At 38.4% G+C, this 25,124-nt stretch overlaps 1 protein-coding gene across 6 annotated transcripts in view; it reads right to left on the bottom strand.

Moving 5' to 3' along the window:
• SENP6 (SUMO specific peptidase 6) overlaps positions 1 to 25,124 on the bottom strand; it is a 137,996-nt gene that overhangs the window by 93,054 nt on the left and 19,818 nt on the right. For all 6 annotated transcript variants that reach the window (XM_047763707.1, XM_047763697.1, XM_047763690.1 and 3 more), the window contains exons 2-3: positions 13,565 to 13,658; positions 11,686 to 11,746 (exon numbers count right to left, since the gene is read on the bottom strand). In XM_047763707.1, the coding sequence (XP_047619663.1) occupies positions 11,686 to 11,746; positions 13,565 to 13,658 (155 nt within the window). The remainder of the gene's footprint in view (positions 1 to 11,685; positions 11,747 to 13,564; positions 13,659 to 25,124) is intronic.

The raw sequence follows: 25,124 nt of genomic DNA on the forward strand, positions 1-25,124 counted from the left end.
AACCCAGATGACGCCCTCATAACTTTATAGCTGAAAATGATGACATAGACATATCAATGATAATCACTCTGCAGAGATCACAGTATGACAACAGCACTGCTCATTCCCTGAAAAGTGCTTCTCAAAGTGCTTCTTTACTACACTCTTTTAAAAGCTGTTTTCAGACTCAGTAAGACAAAAAAAGTCTTCAGTTTTCAGTGATCATTTACTGAAAATAACATTTTAAAAATCATTATCTACTTTAATTTTACTTTTGAAATAGCAGTCTAATATTTATTTTTTACTCTTTGACAAGAAAATATGGTCCTAAGAAGATAACAACTTGGCTTCTCCTTCACTATCTCTACAGAAATCTAACAGTTCCCTAAAAAAAACTCCCACAAAAAAAAGTCTTCCTCAGAAGAGTTCACTGTGTTGACATCATTCTTGTTTTTAGGCATTATCTATATTTTAAAACTCCAAGATCTATTTTTGACACACTGCTTATCAGTTTCTCTTCCTTGAGGCATTTTTTTACGTCTTAATCTTCTACAGTCATGTCTGTCTTTCTTTCTTTCTGGCTGCACCCAGAGTATGTAAAAATTCCCAGGCCAGAGACTGAACCTGCTCCACACAGATCCTTAACTGCTAGGCCACCAGGGAACTCCTACAGTCATGTACTTTAGACTCTTTCATTTATGGTGATGGCAGATTAGGTAATGCACTTCAATCTTCCTTTTACTCTCTGAAAACTGAAAAGGCTGGACAAAATACAAATTTTTTAAAAAATAAAACCCGTTTGAAATACCTTAGGGCTACCAAAGGCAGTGATATTAGATCAGGGAGAAGAAACTCAGAGATCTGAGCCCAGATTCATATTTTTCCCTGAGACACCTACTGATTCTAGAAGATGCAACTGAGAGGCTGAGAAGCTAAGCCAAACTCCCAGAAGACTCAAAGAGCTTGGGAGACAAAAGTTCAACATCAACCACGTATAGAGTGTACCATAAACACCTCAAAACACCTATGAATAACGGTAAACTATACATCCAGCTTCTGTTCATCTCAACCTCTAGTTTAAGGCAGTGTTCCAACTTTAGAGTAAATCAGAATTACCCGGATGGTTTGTTAAAGCAAATTGCTGTGTCTGAGTCTTACAATCTGTTCTGACTCAGTCAGTCTGGGATGGGCCTGAGAACATGCATTTCTAACTAGACCCATGTGATGTAGACACTGCCGATCAGGGGACTAGATCATCAGGGCACTAGAGTGGGAGAAGCACTGGATCAAAATGATCTGAGATTACTAATGCTCCTCCTGTCACTAGCAAGAAGTAAATGCAGGAGTTCCCGTCGTGGCGCAGTGGTTAACGAATCCGACTAGGAACCATGAGGTTGCGGGTTCGGTCCCTGCCCTTGCTCAGTGGGTTAACGATCCGGCGTTGCCATGAGCTGTGGTGTTGCAGACGCGGCTCGGATCCCACGTTGCCGTGGCTGTGGTGTAGGCTGGTGGCTGCAGCTCCGATTCGACTCCTAGCCTGGGAACCTCCATATGCCTCGGGAGCAGCCCAAGAAATAGCAAAGAAAAAAAAAAAAAGTAAACGCAGATCCCCTTTAAAAGAAGAAAATATTATCCTAGGCCTCAAGTTATCTCTACGATTTTTCATACATAATATCTACCAATCATAAGCAGGCTGAAAAACTATGGGACAATGTGATCAAAACCAAGAGAAACGACTGGTAACAGGGATAGAACTATAGTGGACAGGGATAAAAGGGCTTGTCACACTCTTTCATTTCCATTAGAAGGAGAATACAATTACATTTACATTTGGTGACCTTTTTTCACAGAAAACAGTGTTGTTGTGGTAAGTTAACAATTTAGGAATCAAATAGAATGGTTGCCTTGTTCTAACCAGGTAACTTTCCTTGTAATCCTGGAGTTATTTTATGCATCAACAAAGACATAAACAAACTGCCTAACCATGGTAGGAATTCATTAATTATTAACCCACACAAGAAGAAACACCACTATCCTCAATTAGAAAGCCCATAAGTAGCTAAACAATTGGTCATTAAGTTACATTTATCTGAGAAATGAGGACATCCAGTCACTGTAACATAGGCCTATTCCCTTATTATTTTGCAAAAATGCCCTAAGTCAGTGGCTCTCAGTATCGTTCCCTAGACCAGAAAGACCAGCACATTTAGGAACACTTTAAAAAGCAAGTTATTAGGCCCCACTCCAGACCTCCTAAAAAAGAAACTGTGGGAGTGAGGTTCAGCCATCTGTTTATCAAAACTTCCAGGTGATTCTGATGTATACTAACATTGGAGAGCCACTGCTGCTAAGAGCCTGGGAAGCAAAAGAATAACCATTTCACTCCTCCATATATAGATGATTACAACTAATATTTGAGTGCTTTCTATGTATAGACATTATGCTAATTACTTTATACTCAAGATCTCATTTAATCTCCATTATTTCATATGTTTCAGCAGTTCTTCTGACTGGGATTCAGCAACTGCACTAAAAACATCAGATCAGTTACCTGACACTACTGAGTGACAAGATTAATACAGTCAAATTTCTCACTTTGCTTCTCTTTCCAAACAAAACCTCTCTACTGCATATCTTTTAAACTTTAATGGAACTCTATACCTATGTTATTAAAGATCACTGAGCTTTAAAAAGCAAAGTAATTTAGGGATTCCCACTGTGGCACAGCGGGTTAATGATCTGGCCTGTCTCTATGGCAGCAATGGTTCAATTTCCAGCCCGGAGCAGTGGGTTAAAGGATCTGACGCTGCCACAGCTGGGGGGTAGGTCACAGCTGAGGCTCAGCTTCCATCACTTGCCCAAGAACGTCCATATACTACAGGTGCGACCATTTAAAAGGAAAAAAAAAAAAAAAAAAAACCGTAAAGAAACTTGCCCAAACTAGATAAGTAGATTTGAACAAAACCGAAGTACCAACTTGATTCTAAAGCCTATGCTGTCCCAGATTACACTGCATAAGAAATTTTTATACTGGTATTTGTAGAAATATAAATATTAATTCTTAACAAGAAGAGGCAAAAACTATGCTATTCCAAATAAGACTCAAAATCAAGAGTGCCCGTCCTGGCTCTGGTTAACAAGTCTGACTAGGAACCCTGAGGTTGCGGTTCGATCCCTGGCTTCACTCAATGTGTTAAGGATCCAGCGTTGCCATGAGCTGTGCTGTGGGTGGCAGACGCAGCTCAGATCCCGCACTGCTGTGGCTGTGGCTAGCTCTGATTAGACCCCTAGACTGGGAATCTCCATATGCCGAGGGTGCGGCCCTAGAAAAGACCAAAAAAAAAAAGACTCAAAATCATTAGCACATAGGACTTCTCAAAATTAAAGGAACTGTACTAAAAATTCCTTTATATAAATGTAGAAAGCTATTATCTCACCCAATAGACAGAAAACTCAGCTAATTCAACCACATTTCTCATTAAGTGCTTTTATATATTTTTGAATTTTCTTTTTAAGAAAGCATTTAGACATAGCAATATACAACTCAAAGTCCGTCATTAAAGCAAGATTTGCATAAAAATTTGCATAAGTCAAATTTTAAAATTTCCCAATTCTGCTGCCAACAGATTATTATTACCAAAATAGATTTGTCAGCAATTAGACAACCAGTACTTCTAGCTTTGCTCATGAAAAACATTTCTTGTCAAATTCTCTCAGGAAAGGTTCCCTACTATCTGTTACACTTAGAAAGCATTTCAGGGTAGGGATGGGGGGCAGGGTGATCACTCCATAGGAGAATCATAGGATGTAAATTTGTAAGATTTTCTTCTCCAACAATTATAAACCTACAGGACACAGATCCAGCTGCCAGAAAATTCAACTACTCAATTAAAACACATTTAAGTTATTGTAGATGCATGGTACATCTTCTCTTAATAATTTTTATTTTATTTGTACTCTTGGTAATCTACATCAAATTTATGGGGAAAATAAGATATAAATAAGTAAAAAAGCAAACCATTTATGGCTATTCACAGATTAGAGCACTACCATTACTAAAATGAAGATATATTCAATCTAAAGAGCCTCGTTAATCTAGTTAATGCACATACAGTATCAGAACACCTATGGCCAAATGGATAAGCACAAAACAATCACGTGATTATAAAACCATTAACATGGGCCTTAACTGATGTCAGGAAAGCAGCGATAAACACATCATTACTTTTAAGGAAAACCAGTTCACAAAGGTTCAGTAACACGGCATTTACTAATGACAACTAGCATAGCTATTTAAGGAGGAGCTGCCAGTGCCAAGCATTAGTTGGATTACACAGTCTCATAATTCTCACAAACCATCCTCTAAAGTAGATTATTTGCAGCTCTAAAATCTGATATTCTGACCAGTGAACTAAATGTACCAGCCATCTAAAAAAGCTGTATGTTGTGGATATCAATTTATACAGAATACATTCAAACAGTATAAACAATGATATGGGGATCTGTAAAAGGCCAGACAGTAAATATTTTAGGCTTTATGAGTTACACGGTCTCTGCTAAAACTCTTCAAATCTGTCCCTATAAATCAAATCTGTTGTTACAGCACAAAAGCAGTCACAGACAATACATAAACAATAAGCACAGCTGTTTTCCAATAAAACCTTATTTATGGACACAAATTGTAATTTCATATAATTTTCACATATCACAAAACAGTATTCTTTTGATTTTTTTCAACCATTTAAAAACTGTAAAAACTATTCTGGATCATAGACCATAGGCTGTGGGCTACATGTGTCCTGTGAGTCTTGTTTTGTCAACCCTTATATTTTCACATTAATCAATAATAACTAATAAACAGCCAGTTACTAAAACATAAGTTCCACAGGAATAAGACACTTGTTTGTTTTGCTCACTATCATCTAGAAATCTGTGCTTAATTCATATTTGTGTGAATGAGTATTTCACTGGGACTGCTAAATGTGCAAAAGTTACCAATACGTAGTATCTATCTTCCATCCAAATTTATCACACATCACAGTCATTTAACTAAAAAAGACAAGTATTCAAGAAACTTAACACCTAAGAACTTCAGAAAATAAGATAACCTAAAAAAATCTGTTAAATGATTAGAGACATTACAAATGTATGTTAAAAGCATTAAAATTCTTAAAAACAAAATGGAAATTCAAACAGTAAAGAAGGAACTAGACACTATGTGAAATATATAAAATTTTGAAAAAAACCCAACAGAAGTTCTACACATGATGTCACTGAAATTTTTTTAAAACCAAAAAAAAAAAAAAAAACCCACAACAAAAATAAGGAATTCCTGTCGTGGCTCAGTGGTTAACGAAACCAACTAGGAACCATGAGGTTGCGGGTCTGATCCCTGGCCTCACTCAGTGGGTTAAGGATCCAGTGTTGCCATGAGCTGTGTGATGTAGGTCGCAGAGGTGGCTTGGATCTGGCATTTCTGTGGCTCTCAAGAAGGCTGGCAGCTACAGCTCCAATTAGACCCCTAGCCTGGGAACCCCCATATGCTGCAGGTATGGCCCTAGAAAAGACAAAAAGACCAAAACAAACAAACAAACAAAAACAAAACAAAACAAAAAACCCCACAAAAAACAAAAGAAGGAACGAGACACTATGTGAAATTCATAAAGTTTTAAAAAAAAAACCCAACACAAGTTCTACAAATGATGTCACTGAAATTTTTTTAAAAAACAAACAAACCAAAAACAAGGAGTTCCCATCATGGCTCCGAGGTAACGAACCCAACCAGTATCTGTGAGTACACATGTTCGATCCCTGGTCCTGCTCAGTAGGTCAAAGATCTGGTGTTGCTGTGAGCTGTGGTGTAGGTAGCAGATGTGGCTCAGATCTTGCGTTGCTATAGCTGTGGTGTAGGCCAGTAGCTGCAGCTCCAACTCCTGACCCCTAGCCTGGGAAGTTCCATATGCCCAGGTGCAGCCCTGAAAAGCAAAAACAAAAATAAAATGAACAAAAAAAGTGAACGGATTAAACAGGTGAAGATAAAAGTTAGTGAAGTGGAAGACTGAGCTGAGGAAACTAGCTAGAATGTGGTACAGGGATGATTTCTTTCTTTGCCCTATCCTTTCTTTTTACTTTTATGTATAAAACACATGTTAAAAGGCAAAAAAACAGATGGTCTAATTATATCTAATAACAGTTCCAGAGAAAACAATGAAGAAGGACAATGTCCAAAGAGATAATGTGTAAAAATTTTTCAGAACCAATAAAAGGTATGCATCCTTTATCTAAAGAGGCACAATGAATCTGAAGAAACCCAAAGGCAAAGAGATTATTCTGAAAATGAGGAGGAGAATACTAAGACACTTTGAGTGAAAAAAAGGCCTCCTCCTAATTGCACGCTCATTTTCAAAAGGAAAAAATGGGCTCTAATAGTTTAAACCAGTGATTCATATGGATGCAGAAGCCATTAAAAATCCAAGGATACATAAAACCCTGGGATACACAAGGACTTTCTATAGGACAAACAGGCATGGATAGTTTAAGAAAGTCAACTCCTAAATCCTCAAACTCCCATTTTACACTTTATTTATTTTCGCCACTCCCACAGCTGCAGAAGTTCCCTGGCTGTGGATCAAACCTGCACCACAGCAGTGACACTGCCAGATCCTTAATCCACTAGACCACCAGGGAACTCCCTAAAGTTACTTTAAAATGCAGCTGTACACAAGGCATCATACAGTATCTTCCATCTTCACTTTTAATAAAACTTTTCCCACTTTACAAAAGACACAATTCTCATTTATTGCATTAGCATCTATGTCCTGAAAGGAACAATTTGAAATACTAGCATCTGGAATCCTTTTGGGTACATAAACGAGTAGTGAGGCTTTATGCCTTTCCCTATTTTACATGTATTTCTGTTAAAAGTGAACCATGGGTTAGAAACTGGGTATTATGAACCAAACTGGGATTTTTCTTAATTTATCTATATTGCAAAATGGAAAAGCAAAAGGGATGAAAATTCCCATTTATTGATTTTGTATCTTCTAATCGTTATTAATTAAGAAAAGCACTGTCCTGGAGTTTCTGTTGTGGCTCAGTGGTAATGAACCAAACTAGTATCCATGAGGATGCAGGTTTGATCCTTGGCCTTGTTCAGTAGGTTAAGGATCTGGAGTTGCCGTGAGCTGAAGTGTAGGTCACAGACGCGGCTCATATCCTGCCCATGTTGCTATGGCTATGGCTGTGGCCGGCAGCTGTAGCTCTGATTCAGTCCCTAGCCTGGGAATTCCATATGCTACATATGCAGCCCTAAAAAGAAAAAAAAAGGAAGGAAAAAAAAAAAGAGCATTGTCCCAAGGGAAAAATCATGCAACAAGAACAAATCAAGAATAAGTTTAGAAAAACAAAAACAAACAAACAAAAAAACCACTGAAATTTGCCATGCCTTTATTACAACCAGGTCAAAAACTCAGGTCAAAAACCAAAGCTATTTTTTTTTCTTTCTCTTTTTTTCTGGCCACAACTGCAACATATGGAAGCTCCTGGGCCAAGGATCGAATTGGAGCTGCAGCTGGGCCGTATGCAATAGCCACAGCAACACAGGATCCAAGGCACATCTACAACCTATGCTGCACCTTGCAGCAATACCAGACCCTTAACCCACTAAGTGAAGCCAGGAATTGAACCCACATCCTGAGAGAGACAACATCAGGTCCTTAACTGGCTGAGCCACAGCTGGAACCCCTAAAGCTCTATTTTTCTACCTTAGAATTCCAAAGTGAAATGTCATCATGAAGATGCAAATTTAACATGTATATTTGAAATGAAATAGAAAAACAGGGACAGCTAAACAGTATAGGTACAAAAATAATTACAGGTAAACAATAAATTGACTGGCTGGTCTATGGATTGGCCTTGTCAAGTAAGTTATATGTACACATTTTCCATAGACCAAATGAGCTAAATGTGCAGTTCCAATGTTTTAAAGAAAATATGCATCCAAAATTGTAAAATTATAAAATAGGAGTTCCCGCTGTGGCACAGTGGGTTAAGAATTTGACTGCAGTGGCTCAGGTTGCTGCAGAGGTACAGGATCAATCCCCTGTCTAGTGCAGTGAATTAAAGGATCCATCAATGCTACAGCTGCTGTGTAGTTGCAGCTGCATCTGGGATTCAACCCTTGGCCCCAAAACGTCCATATGCCACAAGTGCACCCATAAAATTAAAAAAAATATATTTTACCCAAAAGTTTTACTGCCAGAAAATACTGGCAAAAGCTAATTTTAAAATTAACAAGATTTAATGTCCTGTGACCTAACAGTTAAAGGCTTGGTATTGTCACTGTTGTGACTTGGGTCACAGCTCTGTCTTGGGTTCAATCCTTGGCCTAGGAACTTCTGCAAGCCACAGGCTTGGCAAAAAAAAAAAAAAAAAAAAACAACAAGATTTCAGTGTTTCCAAGTATTTCTGAAATCATCTGGTTTTAAAAAAAGAAATCTAAAAGTAATAAGTGTAACTACTAGCCACTCATTAAGTCTTGGTTAAGCCATTTTAGTATATTCGCCCAAAATTCAGAAAGACAATAAATCTAAAGCCTGGATTACAAATTACATTTTGCCATGTGATTTTTAATTCATTTTATTTTTTTATTTATTTTCTCTCTTTTTTTTTCTCCTGGGGCTGCACCCATGGCATATGGAGTTTCCCAGGGGTCGAATCAGAGCTGTAGCTGTTAACCTACGCCAGACCCACAGCAACACCAGATCTGAGCCGCATCTACGACCTACACAGCTCATGGCAACACTGGATCCTTAGCCCACTGAGCGAGGCCAGGGATCGAACCCGAGGCCAGGGATCGAACCCGCAACCTCATGGTTCCTAGTCAGATTCATTAACCACTTAGCCATGACGGGAACTCCTGATTTTTAATTAAAAAGAAGTGAATAAATGCTATAGCAAAACTCTTTCTATAGCCATCATTTATTATGTGACCAAGCACTCATCTCATCTCTTATATCTAAAAATAAATTTAAAAAGAAAATTGCTATTGAAAGTTTTATAACAGTAACAAACAGTATTTATTTATGGATAAGTGAACTAAAATAAGGAAGGTAAACATTAATACCACCCACTTTGAGATATCTTTTCAAAATAACTCAACAGGTTTAATAACTATAAATGAAATGTTCATTAGTAATTATAAAGATAACTCAATCCAGCAAAAAAATACTTATAATTTTTAGTGTCATGGCTCAGCAGCAACAAACCCAACTAGGATCCATGAGGATGTGGGTTTGATCCTTGTTCTTGCTCAGTGGGTTAAGGATCCGGCGTTGCCATGAGCTGTGGTGTAGGTCACAGACATAGCTCAGATCCTGTGTTGCTGTGGCTGTGGTGTAGGCCAGCAGCTGCAGCTCCAATTGGACCCCTAGCCTAGTAACCTCCATATGCCGTGGATATGGCCCTAAAAAGACAACAACAACAACAACAAAAATGGAGTTCCCATCGTGGCTCAGTGGTTAACGAATCCAACTAGGATCCATGAGATTTCGGATTCGATCCCTGGCCTTGCTTAGTGGGTTGAGGATCCAACGTTGCCGTGAGCTGTGGTATAGGTCACAGACGTAACTCGGATCTGCCGTTGCTATGGTTCCAGCGTAGGCCGGCAGCAACAGCTCCAAATAGAACCCTAACCTTGGAACCTCCATATTCCTGGGGTATGGCCCTAGAAAAAGACAAAAGACAAAGCGGGGGGGGGGGCACTTGCAAGCCACAAAATCTCCTGAAACTGAAGACCATTATCAGCATAAAAAAACACCCTTTTACTTCGACCTACAAAGCTCCCTACGTTTGTGTGTACCCAAAGAACACCCTGAAAAGCAGCACTCTAAGGAATCGAAATGTTAAAAGTTGGAGAAAATGCAATCTATAAAACCTTATAGTTTTTCAGTATGAGTAACCTCAAAAAGAAAAACTTTTAAGAGCTCCCCTGTGGCCTAATGGTTAAGGATTTAGCCTTGTCACTGCTGTGGCTCAGGTTAGATCCCCAGTCCAGGAAATTCCACACGCTACAGGTGCAGCCAAGAAAGAAAGAAAGACAGAAAGACAGAGACAGAAAGAAAACTTTATAGTACTAAGAGAAAAACTTTATTCTATAAACCCCCTAAATTACGGTTAAAATAGAGATGCTGTGGAAGTAAAAAACCTCACAAAGAAAGGGGGAGGAAAGTCAATTTAAAAGTGCCTAAAATACTATTCAACTCTTAGTACAGGAAATATTGAAGAGTTTCCTATATCAGACTGGCAAAAATTCAAGTTTGATCACATACTCCCCAAGGTTATAGGAAAATAGAAACTTTCATACATTACTAGCAGGAATGGCAAATGATAATAACTCTTATGAATGAGGCATCTGGCAATATTTAGCAAAATTACATGTAAATTTACCTTCTGAAACAGCAAGTGCAATTTTAGAAATCTATCGGACAAATATACTGTAAAGATACAAAAAAGTATAAGCACAAGTCTTTTTTTTTTGGTCTTTTTAGGGCCGCACTTGTAGCATATGGAGGTTCCCAGGCTAGGGGTCCAATTAGAGCTACAGCTGCTGGCCTACACCACAGCCACAGCAACTCGGGATCCAGTCGCATCTGTGACCTACACCACACTCATGGCAACACTGAATCCTTAATCCACTGAGCAAGGCCAGGGATCAAACCTGCATCCTCATGAATGCTAGTCACATTCTTTTCCACTGAGCCACAGTGGGAGCTCCCAAGCACAAGTCTTTATTAAAGCACTACTTATAACAGCAAAAGACTGAGAAAAACCTCTACTCATCATCAACTGAATACTTCTGTATCTATAGTATATCCATCCACTGGAGTACCAGGTAGCAATGATAACAGACAATAGATCAAAGATGCAGCTTGAATCTGGCATTGCTGTGGCTGTGGTGTAGGTTGGCAGCTGTAGCTACGACTTGATCCCTAGACCCCTAGCCTGGAAACTTCCATACGCTGCAAGTGAGACCCTAAAAAGCAAAAAAAAAAGTCCAAATTAAGACCACAATGAAATACTACTTTTCACTAAAAAGAGCAAAAGGCTGATTAACAGTGTTAAAAGTGTGGGGAAACAGGCATGCTCAGACATCGCTAGTGAAAGTGTAAAACTGCTATAACAAAATTAAAAATGTAGCTGTCCTGACAGAGCAGCTCTACTTCTACAAATTCTTCCTACAGACATGCTTGTATAGAGCTGATTTACTCAACATTATTTTAAAGGGGAGAAAAGGCTGTAACAAACACCATAAATATCCTTCCATACAGTGGTACTGGATAACAGTGGTATATCATACAATGGAATACTATGCATCTAGTCAAAAGAATGAGGTTGATTTCAATGAATGTTTACGGATGGCCTCTAAGAAAAGCTAATTTTACAAAGTAAGATTACAATTAATGTGTATAATATACTACCAACTGTGAAAGAGTAAGAAGGTGGGACAAGAATGTCTATTTCTTCTGTGGTAAATAAATATTTCTGATTGGATAAAGAAGAAACTGGGAATACCATTTGCCTCTGGGGTAGGGAAGTGAGGGGTTGGGACTTACAATAAAAAAATACAAGTCTTCTTTTGAACTATTAGAACTTCTATTTGAACTTTTGAACATACATAACCTAAAGAAAATTAAAAAGCAAACTTGCCTTTTTTACTTTTGAAGTTTCAGAATCCTCATCTTCATCTACACTGAGCAGATTTGCCTCACTACATAGAAAATAAGAGGGAAAAAACCTTAAGTGACAATTACAACCCACACATAAAATTCAGAATTTAGTTTTATCCTCTTTGCTCACCTAACAGATCAGCAAACTTTTTCTGTAAAGGGTCAGAGTATCATCTCTATAATAACAACTCATCTTTGCCACTGTAGTAGGAAAGCAGCCAGAGACAATATATGTGGCTGTTCCAATAAAACTGTAACAAAACCCATTGGTGGGCCAGACGGGCTCATGGGCCACCATTTACTGACCCCTGCCATAACCAACACATGATATTGTTTTTTTTAACAGGATTTCATATATGGTCACTCTTTTTTCTTTCCTATCTTGTATTTTAAGTTAGGAGAAAAGGACTGGAAAACAATATAGAGAAAAAGTAACATACTGGTTAAGGAAACCTTAGTTAATGAAAAGAAAGTTAATTCCAATGGTATTAAACCAAGAAAACAATTATACCTCTATTATTCTGGGAGATAATCACCCTTGACTGAGGGTTCTAGAAAACACTTGTCTGAGATTCTAGAAGACCAGACCAATATATCTACTAACAGGTCATGTTAATCTGAACATGTCAAAAAGCTGAAGTCCCTGACACATGACAAATCTAACAAAGTCAAAATAGCCTGAAGATTAGGCTATTTTTAGTAAAATCTAAGCTATTTATAAAAATGTGAAATGTTTGTTTCGTTACTGTTTATACACATAGCAACTTCTTTAATGCTAAAAATTCTCTCCTACAAACATTTTACAAAAATGGGCAAAAGATGGTCTACTTTTTAACATCTAAAGGTGGTCTACCCAATGTCAGATTTAATTCAAATGTTTCAAAACTACATAAATAACAAATACCTGTAATATTATTTTAAACTAATAATCAGAAATAAAAAGAAAAAAGAAATGAAAGAGTGAAGACCATAAAATACCAATTTCAGGTGAGAAACTTAGCAGTTTAAAGCTCTCCTTCAAATAAAACCTCAGTTCACCATCTCATAGGTGAAGGCACATAAAGTAATGATGAACGGAACTGTTGCCCAGACAGAAGTGAAGCACCTACAATATTTAGTCGGTATACTCTGAATGACCTCTTGTGTAAATTTCTAAAAAAAAATTTGCAGTTTTGGTAGGACTTAGAGTATATACCTGTCTGTCTCTTAATCTGCTGTTTATTCTGGCCAGTGGTAAACTAGATTGATAATCCAAGAAACTAATAGCAATGTCAAATTTGTATCACGAATCTCATGATATGCAAAAAGTTCTATTAAAATTATTTAAAAATGTACATCAGTCATTTCAGTACATTAAGGAATTGAAATGAACACTGCTTAACTTCTGTCTCGTCAACACCTATGTTTATCATGTATAGTTTCTCTGCTTTCTCTGGTAGCAATGTAAGGTGCATGGGTGGAGGGGTGACAACTAGAAAGAAAGATACTAAACTTTCACACAAATTCCAGGAATCATAATCTAGGTTCACTTACTTGTGATAAACAGCGGCTTTTCAAATCACTGCATGAACAAAACACCTTTTTTTTTAAAAAGAACAATTTTTTAAATAGGAAATCTGCAATACGGTCAATTTTTAATCATAAGGTTACAAAAATTATATGCACATACTTATACATTTCAAAATATGAAGGAATAGAACAGCAAAATTATTTATCAGTAAAAGAATTTATTTTTCTCTCCTTAACACTACTGTAAAAGAGTTCATACAATGTTTTCTTAAGAATACCATACTCTTAAAAATATTTTCCTAATGAAAAGTTTCACTCTTATAAAATATTTGAGGAGAAAAAATTCTTACTCTTTATCTGTATCTCCTTCACTCTCTTCTCCATGATCAAAGCTCCAATTATTTTTAAAGCCTCCATCTCTTTTAGCTTCTGATCTAGCCAAAGCTGAAATAAAAACAAACTGATGTAAGTATTCAATATCAAATAAAATTGAGCATTTCCAAAGCCCTTTGCCTAGTCAAGATTTTCTTTTAATTTGCTTGTCTTTTGACTACTTTCTGAGTACACATTAAAAATTTAACTTGGCTAATTTATAGTCATCCATATATATGTGTGAGTGTGCTCAGATATGTGTTCTGAGAAAGAAGCTCAGATCAGTAAGACAGAATAATAATGTTGGAGGGGGAGTATGAATATGTATAAAATACTTAAAATCAACCCTGTATCTCCATATTTGATCAATGGTTCTAAAAATTAGTACCTGTTAGCCTGCTTGTCTTACTTACAAAAACTAAATCCATGCTTCAGCCGTTTCTTTACCTTAACCACCTCTGCCTTTTAACAGAAAAGAAACATATCGTTTTCTGTGTTAACAACTGGTTATGACATCTTGACACTGGCTCATATTTTTTGATATACATACAGATGAAGAAACAGAAACAAATACAGATATGTGCTGTTCCATGGCTTGGTATATAGAGCTAAGGGTCTGCTCAGAGATAGTCTAAAAACAGTGAAACTCCAGTAGCAACAAGCACAACTACAACCAGATCTTACCTTCTCAAAATCATTCTCCAATAAAAAGAGCCAGAGCTCCCAGAATAAACGACTGACTAGGGGGATGAGGCAGGAAAACACGTGGTAAGCCTGGAATTAGGTAGTGCCAGAAAGCAAGTGGGTGCTTTAAAAAAAAAAAAAAAAAAAAAGTGGTCCCAGTGGTCAAGGCATCAGAAATAAAAGCAAAAATAAACCAATGGGACCTAATCAAACTGACAAATTTTTGTGCAGCAAAGGAAACCATTAAAAAAAAAAAAAAAAAGACAACCTACGGAATTGGAGAAAATAGTTTCAAATGATGCAACTGACAAGGGCTTAATCTCTAAATTATACAAACAACCTACACAGCTCAACAGCAAAAAAACCAACAACCCAATTGAAAAATGGACAATAGACATTTCTCCAAAGAAGATATACAGACGGCCAACAAGCACAGGAAAAAATGCTCAACATCACTGATTATCAGAGAAATGCAAATCAAAACTGCTACAAGATACCACCTCATCCCAGTCAGAATGTCCATCATTAATAAGTCCACAAATAACAAATGCTGGAAAAGGTATGGAGAAAAGGGAACCCTCTTGCACTGTTGGTGGGAATGTAAGCTGATACAACCACTATGGAGAACAGTATGGAGGTACCTTAGAAAACTATACATAGAACTACTATATGACCCAGAATTCCCACTCTTGGGCATATATCTGGACAAAACTTTCCTTGAAAAAGACACATGCACTCACATGTTCACTGCAGCACTATTCACAATAGCCAAGACATGGAAACAACCTAAACGTCCATAGATAGATGAATGGATTAAGAAGATGTGGTGTATATGCACAATGGAATACTGTTCAGCCATAAAAAAGAAAATAATGCCATTTGCAGCAACATAGATGGAACTAGAGACTCTCATACTAAGTGAAGTAAGTCAGAAAGAAAAAGACAAATACCATAGGATATCACTTATATCTGGAATCTAATATATAGTACCAATGAACCTTTCCACAGAAAAGAAACTCATGGACTTGGAGAACAGACTGTGGTTGCGGACGGGGGACGGAGTGGGACAGACTGGGAATCTGGGGTTAATAAATGCAAACTATTGCCTTTGGAGTGGATAAGCAATGAGATCCTTCTGTTTAGCATATGGACTATATCTAGTCACTTGTGATGGAGCATGATGGAAGATAATGTGAGAAAAAGAATGTATATGTACTGTATGACTGGGTCACTCTGCTGTACAGAAGAAAATTGACAGAACACTGTAACCCCAGCTATAATGGAAAAAACAAACCCCCCCCCCCCGCCAAAAAAGATGGGACATGTCAAAAGGAATATACAGGAGCCAAACTAAAAGAACCCCCCCATCAGTAAACAAAGACAGAACAACTTTAGTAAAAATAAATGACAACAGGAGTTCCTGTCCTGGCTCAACAAAAACAAATCTGACTAGTATCCATGAGGACACAGGTTCAATCCCTGGCCTCACTCAGTGAGTTAAGGACCCAGCGTTGCCATGAGCTGTGGTATAGGTTACAGATGCATCTCAGAGCCTGCATTGCTGTGGCTATGGTGTAGGCCGGCAGCTGTAGCTCCGATTCAACCCCTAGCCTGAGAACTTCTACATGCCAAGAGTGCGGCCCTAAGAAAAAGCAAAAAAAACCCAAAAAACAGAAAGATAATAGTTTTGAGTTATAATCCCTGAAATAAAATAAATATTCATTAATCCACACTGGCATAAATAACTGAATAAATAAATAAATGGTGCAAAAGGACACATCTTCCTTATAGAATTCCAAATGATACATGTACAAACTCTCTGCTCTAAGAGTGGAACTTAATTTCCTTCAGTAATACTCTGGGCTTCATAACTCACCTCCCAAGAGTTGACTATGGAAAAAGCAAAAAAATAAATTGACAGTGAGAAAGCTGACAATCACTACCTCAGCCAAGCAATTGAAGTTAATGTCAAAAGTTACGTCTTATTCACAGCACACTTAATATGATGTGATGAAAATGCCACTTCAGCTCTGTGCTTTCTTCCCCAAAACTCATAACGCCAGTTTAGTCATGACAAACAATCAGATAAACCCAAATTGAGGAACATTTTACAAAATTCCTAACCAGGACATTTTAAAACCGCCAAGGTTATAAAAAACAAAGATTAAGAAACTGTCATGATCAGAAGGACTAAGGAGACCTGACAAGCAAATGAAATGTGGTACCTGGACTGGGCCCTATAACATAAAAAGGATATTAGTGAAATAACTAGCGAAATCCAAGTAAAGTTGTAGTTTAGGTAATGGAATTATGCCCCCATAAATTCCCCAGTTTTTTTTTTTAAAATATACTATGATTACATAAGGTGGCAGCATTAGAGGAAGATAGATAAATGATATACAAAAGCTATAACATCTTTGAAACTTCTTTATAAATCTAAAATTATCCCCCCCCCCAATTTTTTCAAAAATCAAATGTAAAATGAGTCTGCATTTTAAAAAACAACAGGGTCAAGTTATGCTACCAAGACAGAAAAGGTTGGCGTTCCTGTCGTGGCTCAGTGGTTAACGAATCTGACTAGGAACCATGAGGTTGCGGGTTCAATCCCTAGCCTTGTTCTGTGGGTTAAGGATCCGGCGTTGCCGTGAGCTGTGATGTAGGTTGCAGATGCATCTCGGATCTGGTATTGCTGTGGCTTTGGTGTAGGCTGGTGGCTACAGCTCCAATTAGACCCTAGCCTGGGAATCTCCATATGCCACAGGTGCGGCCCTAGAGAAAAAAGACAAAAAAAAAAAAGACAGAAAAGATAATAAACAATTATGATTACTAGTCTATAAAGACTTCTAATTCAGCAACTAGTAGCCATCACCGAGAGTACCAAAAAGGCCACCAGGCCGTGGAAAGTCTATGGAGTTTATATTGTGTATGCCCTAAATGAAGCAGAGTTCCGTACACACAATTCTAACAAGTCTAATCATATGATTTCCTAACTGAACAGCGATTAGAACCTATAAATTAATAAGTGAAAGAAAAATAACCTCATGAAAGTGATAACTGCCAATGAGAAAAAATAAGCTACAAAAAGCAAGCAAATTCTAGTTAGTAACCAACTCGACTAGGATCCATGAGGATGTGAGTCTTCCTTTGGTCCCTGGCCTCACTCAGTGGGTCATGGATCCGGTGTTGCAGTGAAGTGTGGTGCAGGTCGCAGATGCGGCTCAGGTCCTACGTTGCTGTGGCTGTGGAACAGCTTGGCAGCTGAAGCTCTGACTGGACCCCTAGGGAACTCCTGCATGTGTGGCAGTTGCAGCCATTAAAAAAAAAAAAAAAAAAAAAGGCAAGCAAATTCTAAAGACAAATTTTAGGGCAACCTGCACTAAGGATAAAAACTTTAAACCCTCAAAAATTCCTGAGAGTATCATTACATTTTAATATCCTGTTATGCTTGACATCATAATAATGAGAGTGAAAATTCTGTCCGCTAAGCTGTACTTACAAAATTGAAAGGAAATACAAACATTAAGGAGAGACCCAAGTTAAGCAGTGTAAATTAAATATATCCATTTTTCTTCATACCCCTCCCCTAAAATGATAGTAATGGAAGGGGGAGGGGAAAGCAGAAACCCTTAAGAACAAAGAGAACCCAGAAAGCAGATAACAGCAGGTGGGAGACGTAACTAAACTGACGAAAGATGACTATTTGATGGATTGGTAAGGACGGATTTAGCTGACTAGAAAAAGTAACCTTAAATGCCTATGAGGACATAACTATTACCACATTGACACAAGGAAAAAAAATTTTTTGAACTATGCTGTATCAATAAAAGAAACTGAATCTGTTATTACAAACCTTTCTGTAAAGAAAAACTCAGACCTAGAAGTCCTCTCCTATTTCTGTCAAACTTTTAAAAAAATAGCAAAAAATTTACCTAACTTTTCCCAGAAAATTTTATCTTTTTTTTTAGGGCACCACACAGGGTATGAAAGTTCCCAGGCTAGAGGTCAAATCAGAGTGGCAGCTGAAGCCTAAGCCACAGCCACAGCAACACAGGATCTGAGCCATGTCTGCCACCTACGGCACAGCTCGAGGCAACGCCGGATCCTTAACCCACTGAGTGAGGCCAGGGATCGAACCGGCGTCCTCATGGATACTAGTCGGGTTCATCACCACTGAGCCATGACAGGAATTCCCCCAGAAAATTTTTATTTTATTTTTTGTTTTGCCTTTTCCAGGGCCGCTCCCTCGGCACATGGAAGTTCCCAGGCTAGGGCTCTAATCGGAGCTATAGCTCCAGCCTACACCAGAGCCACAGCAACTCGGGATCTGAGCCACGTCTGCGACCTACACCACAGCCCACGGCAACGCCGGATGCCCAACCCACTGAGCGAGGCCAGGGATTGAACCCGTAACCTCATGGTTCCTAGTCGGATTTGTTAACCACTGAGCCACGATGGGAACTTCAATTCCCCCAGAATATTTTAAAATGGAACACTGTGCAGTTTTTTTCATTTGACTGTGCCTGCGGCATGTGGAAGTTCTCAGGTCAGGGATCAAACCCACGCCACAGAGCAATCCAAGTGGCTACAGTGACAATGCTAGACCCTTATTAACAGGCTGTGCTACAAGAGAACTCCTGTAATTCATTTTATGAAGTCAGAATATCTTATTCCAAACCTAACAATGACATTCAAGGGATGAAAGTTACTAAGCACTCTCTCATGAGGATGATATAAAACTCAAATAAGATATCAGTAAATCAAATTCAGTGATATACATAAATAATATATAACAATCAAGTAGAGTTTATTCCAAAAGCAAGAGTTAACAATTTGAAAATCATGAATGTAATTGACAAAATAAACTAGGTAAAGAAGGACCAGAAGGAAAAGAGTAAGTACAAAAACCTCCAGAAAAACATAACTTTGCCCCTGCAATAAGCTGTAAACAGTCCTATGCAGTGAAGATCCTAGCTGGTACAGCACAGTAAGTGGAGAAAACGACTACCAGGGCTGAGGAAAGCAAACAAGATGCAATCTTACTCATGTATAGAACCCTAAAAGGCCTCAAAAAATGGAGGAACTATGTATCTGAAGGAAAGAAGAGATAATTTTTTTTTTTGAGAACACGTATTTGGTGGAATGCGATTAAGGAAGGGTAAAAGAACAAGATAATGCCATTTGCAGTGACATGGATGGATCTAGAGACACTCATACTAACTGAACTAAGTCAGAAAGAGAAAGACAAATACCATATGGTATCACTTCTAAGAGACAAACTCATGGACTTGGAGAACAAACTTGTGGTTGACAATGGGGAGGGAGTGCAATGGACCGGGAGTTTGGGGTTAATACATGCAAACTATTGCATGTGGAGTGGATAAGCAATGAGATCCTGCTGTGTAGCACAGGGAACTGTATCTAGTCACTTGTGATGGAACATGATGAAGGATAATGTGAGAAAAAGAATACATATATATATATGTATATGACTGGGTCATGTTGCTGTACAGCAGAAATTGACAGAACACTGTAAATCAAACATAATTAAAAATTCCTTAATTAGAAATCTTCACTTGGGAACAATGATTGTAATAGCTGCTTCAGGTATGCATCATCAAAGAATGCTAAAATAAAACAAATAGGAAGAAGTTAAACTAATGGGTAAAAATCTGATGAGAAATGTTATTTACACTGTCTTCAACCAGATCCTCACAAAATATCTATTAATTACAAAGAGAAAAATAGCACTGTTCAGTAGAGAAACCTGGCAAACACCATCTTAACTAAGTAATCAAAGTTAATTTCACCAGTAATAGGATAAAATATCACTGCTACGACATTTTTTATAAAAAAATGCATAACCTAAAAATCATGAGGAAACATCAGATAAATTCAAACTGCAAAATAACTGTCCAATACGCTTTAATTATGTCAAGGTAAAGAAAGACAAAGAGAGGCTGGGAAACTATTCCAGATTAAAGAAGACAAAGGAGACATGACTATTAAATGCAGTAAGTGACTCTCTTCCTTTTTTTTTTTTTTTCCTTTTGCCTTTTCTTGAGCCGCTCCAGCAGCATATGGAGGTTCCCAGGCTAGGGGTCGAATCGGAGCTGTAGCCACTGGCCTACGCCAGAGCCACAGCAACGAGGGATCCGAGCCCCGTCTGCCACACCTACACCACAGCTCACGGCAACTCGGGATCCTTAACCCACTGAGCAAAGTCAGGGATCGAACCCGCAACCTCATGGTTCCTAGTCAGATTCGTTTCCGCTGTGCCACAACAGGAACTCCTTCTCTTCCTTTTTTTATAAAGACCATTTCAGGTCAACTTGTAAGAACTAAAATAAAGTCTGTAGATAATAGTATTATATCAATGTCAATTTTCTGATTTTGAAACTGCACTGTAGTAATTTAAGAGAATGTACAGTTCCTAAAAAAAAGAAGAGTAAGGAGTTCCCATCATGGCTCAGTGGTTAAGGAATCCGACTAGGAACCATGAGGTTGTGGGTTCAATCCCTGGCCTTGCTCAGCGGTTAAGGATCTGGCATTGCTGTGAGCTGTGGTGTAGGCTGCAGACATTGCTCGATCCCACATAGCTGTGACTGTGGTGTAGGCCAGTGGCTACAGCTCCGATTCGACCCCTAACCTGGGAACCTCCATATGCCATAGGAGAAGCCCAAGAAATGGCAAAAAGAGAAAAAAAGATAAAAAAAAGAGGTAAGACGATGAGGTGTTTAGGGTAAATAAGAAGTATGCCTGAAATTTACTTTCAAATAGTTCAGGGGAAAAAAAAGTATATTAATATAAACATATACAGTTAGAGAATATGATAAAACAGTTGTGTAGGTTCCTGTCGTGGCGTAGCAGAAACGAATCCAACTAGGAACCATGAGGTTTCAGGTTCGATCCCTGGCCTTGCTCAGTGGGTTAAGGATCCAGTGTTGCCGTGAGCTGTGGTGCAGGCTGCAGATGCGGCTCCGATCATGCATTGCTGTGGCTGTGGCTTAGGCCGGCAGCAACAGTTCCAATTAGACCCCTAGCCTGGGAACCTCCATATGCCATGGGTACGGCCCTAAACAGAAGAGAAGAGAAGAGAAGAGAAGAGAAGAGAAGAGAAGAGAAGAGAGAGAGAGAAGAGAAGAGAAGAGAAGAAGAAAGAGAGAAGAGAGAGAGGAGGAGAGAGAGAGAGAGAGAGAGAGAGAGAGGAGAGAGAGAGAGAGAGAGAGAAGAAAGAAAGAAAAAAGAAAGAAAGACGAAGAAGAAAGAAAGAAGAAAGAAAGAAAAAAGAAAGAAAGAAGAAAAGAAAGAGAAAGAAGAAAGAAAAGAAGAAAGAAAAAGAAAAGAAAGAAAGAAAGAAAGAAAGAACCAAGAAGAAAGAAAGAAAGAAAGAAAGAAAACGTTGTGTAAATGTCAGTATTTGGGGAAATAAGTGAAGGGCATATGGAATTTCTTTGTACTAGGAAAATCTAAACCGTAAATGGACAAACTGCCAGAGGTTCAATGATTGCAAGTCTGAGGTTTAAAAACTCCAGGGGGACCCAGTCATAGGAAGAGGTCCCGCTCTTTTGAGATTCACCTCCAAGAGCTTGATCAGGTTCTCAGAATAAACACTGGAGGAAAATCCCCTCCTGCTTCCATCAGGAAGAGGAAACAGGAACCACTCTGAAGCACAGCAGACCACTCTACTCTTAACAAGAGTTACCCAGAGCCCAAACTACTGGAGTTTTATCGAACCCTAACTGACCCAAATGTAGCCTTCCAAGTGGGAAAAGGGAAATACCAAACACCAGCCCATTCTAGACATCCTGTCCCACCTAAAAGGAGAGAAAAACACTGAGAAACACTTGTGAAATTCATAGTTCAAAGACCGAGGCTTTGGAACAGAAGACAGACCTAATCGCAGGAATGTAGAATGCTTCTCACCCCACACATAGCACCACGTTACTAAAAGCCCATTTATATCAGTTCTTTTTGTATCTCATGTCCAGCTATCAAGAGAAAAATCATAAGACATACTCAAAAGCAAAAAACACAATCTGATGAGACAAAACCAGAGATGGCATGGAAGCTGGGATTATCAGGCTCAGAATTTAAACAATTATGATTACCCTGCTCAGGGCCCCAGTGGATAAAGCAGTATGTAAGACCAGATGGGCAATGTAAGCAGAGGGATGGAAAGCCTAACAACTAAAAGTACATGCCAGAGGTAAAAAACAGCAACAGAAATGAAGAATGCTTCTGATGAGCTTATCAGTAGCCTGGACATAGCCAGTAGCCTGGACATAGCTGAGGAAACAATCTCTGAACTTGAGCATAGATCAACAGAATACTCCAGGACCTGAACAGCAGAAAGAACGAAGAACATCCAAGGATCACGGGAGAAGTACAGAAAGTGTGACACACATGTAGTAAAAAAGAACACAGACTGAGAATCTCCCCAAATTCAGACACCAAACCACAGGTCCAGGAAGCTTGGAGACCACCAGCAGAATAAACCTAAAAAAACTACTCTAGGCATATCATTTTCAAACTACAGGGGGAAAAAAATGCTGAAAGAAGTCAGGGGGTCAGGGGGTGAGATATTACCTATAGAGGAATATAGGTAAGAATTATAACTGACTTCTCAGAAATCATGCAATCCAGAGAGTGCAGAGAAATATTTAAAGTGTTGAGAAAAAGAGAAAAGAAAAAAATTTCTGGAATTCTGTCTCTGTGAAATGGTTTTTCAGAAGTGAAGGAAAAATAAAATTTTCTTAGACAAATATTGAGAATTTGTTGCTGTTTTGCAAGACCTGTTGTGCAAATGTTAAAAGTTTTTTAAGAGAGAAGGAAAATGATTTAGGTCAGAAACCTGAACGTATATAAAGAGTATTAGAGAAGAAATAAGTAAAATAAAACCTTTTATTTTTCTTATTCTAACAGGTCAGTTTGTTTAAAATAATAGCAGCAAAGTATTTGATTATGTATATTTGTACACATTTTTTGTGTGTGTATACATACACTGCTTACACTTAAGCAAAAGTGAAACGAAAACCAAAGATATAAGGGACAGTAGGGAGGAATTAATTTGTTGTTAGGTTCTCATACTGTCTGTGAAGTTGCATGCTATGTGAAAGTGAACTTGAGTTAAGTTGTAAATATATATGGCAAATATTGAGGGAACCATTAAAAATTTTTTTTAAATTAAGTATAACTGAAATGCAAAGAAGAAAAAAATGGAATCAATGCTCAAACATACAAAAGGCAGAAAGAGTGGAAGACAGAAAAAGGAACTGAGAACAAAGGAAAAAGAACTAGTAGACCAAGTGTCTCAATAATCACAGTTAAATCCAACTATATTAATAATCAAAATCAACCCCTGCTGGGTACCAATAGCACCGGCAGTGTCAGGACTGGATGACAGAAACACAAAGCTGCTATGAAGCGCTGGTGGGGTTCCTGGGCAGAAGTCCATAGACCTGTGATAGTCACATTCCTCTGAACGATGAGCATGTAAAAACAAACTCTTTACAGTCACTTTACAGATTCAAAAATAATTAAAAAAAACAAAACAAAAAACCCAACTGAAGGTCAATGTTCTAAATGCACCAAATAAGACACAAAAATTGTCAGAATGGATCAAACAATGAACCCCAACTACATAATGTATACAAGAAACCTATTAAAAAGACACATATATGGAGTTTCCTTTGGGGCTCAGGGAGCCACCCAATCAGTATCCACAAGGATGCAGGTTCAATCCCTGGTCTGACTCAGTGGGTTAATGATCCAGCATTGTTGTGAGCTATACTGTAGGCTGCAGATGCGGCTTGGATCTGGCATTGCTGTGGCTGTGGTATAGCCCAGCAGCTGTAGCTCCAATTTAACCTCTACCCTGAGAACTTTCATATGCGGTAAGTACAGCCTTAAAAAGCAAAAAAAAAAGATTTAATTTTTAAATTTTAAAAAAAGACACATACAGATCACACATACACATACACACACACACACACATACAGGGATAGAGAAAGATAAGCCATGCCAACAATGATCAAAAGAAAGCAGAAGAAGCGTTCTGGCGCAGTCTGTTTCGTGGTGCAGCGGAAACAAATCCAACTAGGATTCATGATGATGTGGGTTCAACCCCTGGCCTCATTCAGTGGGTAAAAGATCCAGCATTGTCATGAGCTACAGGGTAGGCTGCACACGTGGCTTGGATCTGGTGTTGGCTGTGGCTGTGGCATCAGCCTGCAGCTGTAGCTCTGATTAGACCCCTAATCCGGGACCCTCCATGTGCCTCAGGTGCGGCCCGAAAAAGCAAAAACAAGAACAAAAAAAGAAAGAAAGCAGAAGTTCCTATATAAATTTTAGGCAAAGCAGATGTCAAAGCAAGCAATGTTATTAGGGATAAACAAGGGCACTGACATAGTATTAAAGGGGTCAGTTCTTCAAAAAGACATTAACAGTCCTTAAAAACCTATGTACCTAACAGAAATGTCAAATTATTTGAGGGGAAAAAAAAAAAGTAAATGAATTCACTATCATAGTTGAAGACTGTAAACTCCTGTATCAGAATTAGACTGATCTTAGAGATCCCGTCATGGCACAGTGGAAATGAATCCGACTAGGAACAACGAGGTTGCGGGTTTGATCCCTGGCCTCGCTCAGTGGGTTAAGGATCCAGTGTTGCCGTGAGCTGTGCTGTTGGCCACAGATACGGCTTGGATGGTGTTGCTGTGGCTGTTGAATAGGCCAGCAGCCGTAGCTCTGATTCGACCCCTAGCCTGCGAACCTCCATGTGCCACGGGTGCAGCCCTAAAAAGACAAAAAGACAAAAAAAGAAAGAAAAAGAAAAAAAAAAGAAATAGAATGATC

The sequence above is a fragment of the Phacochoerus africanus genome, chromosome 2 (genome assembly GCF_016906955.1).
Source record: "Phacochoerus africanus isolate WHEZ1 chromosome 2, ROS_Pafr_v1, whole genome shotgun sequence".
Taxonomy (NCBI): Eukaryota; Metazoa; Chordata; class Mammalia; order Artiodactyla; family Suidae; genus Phacochoerus; species Phacochoerus africanus.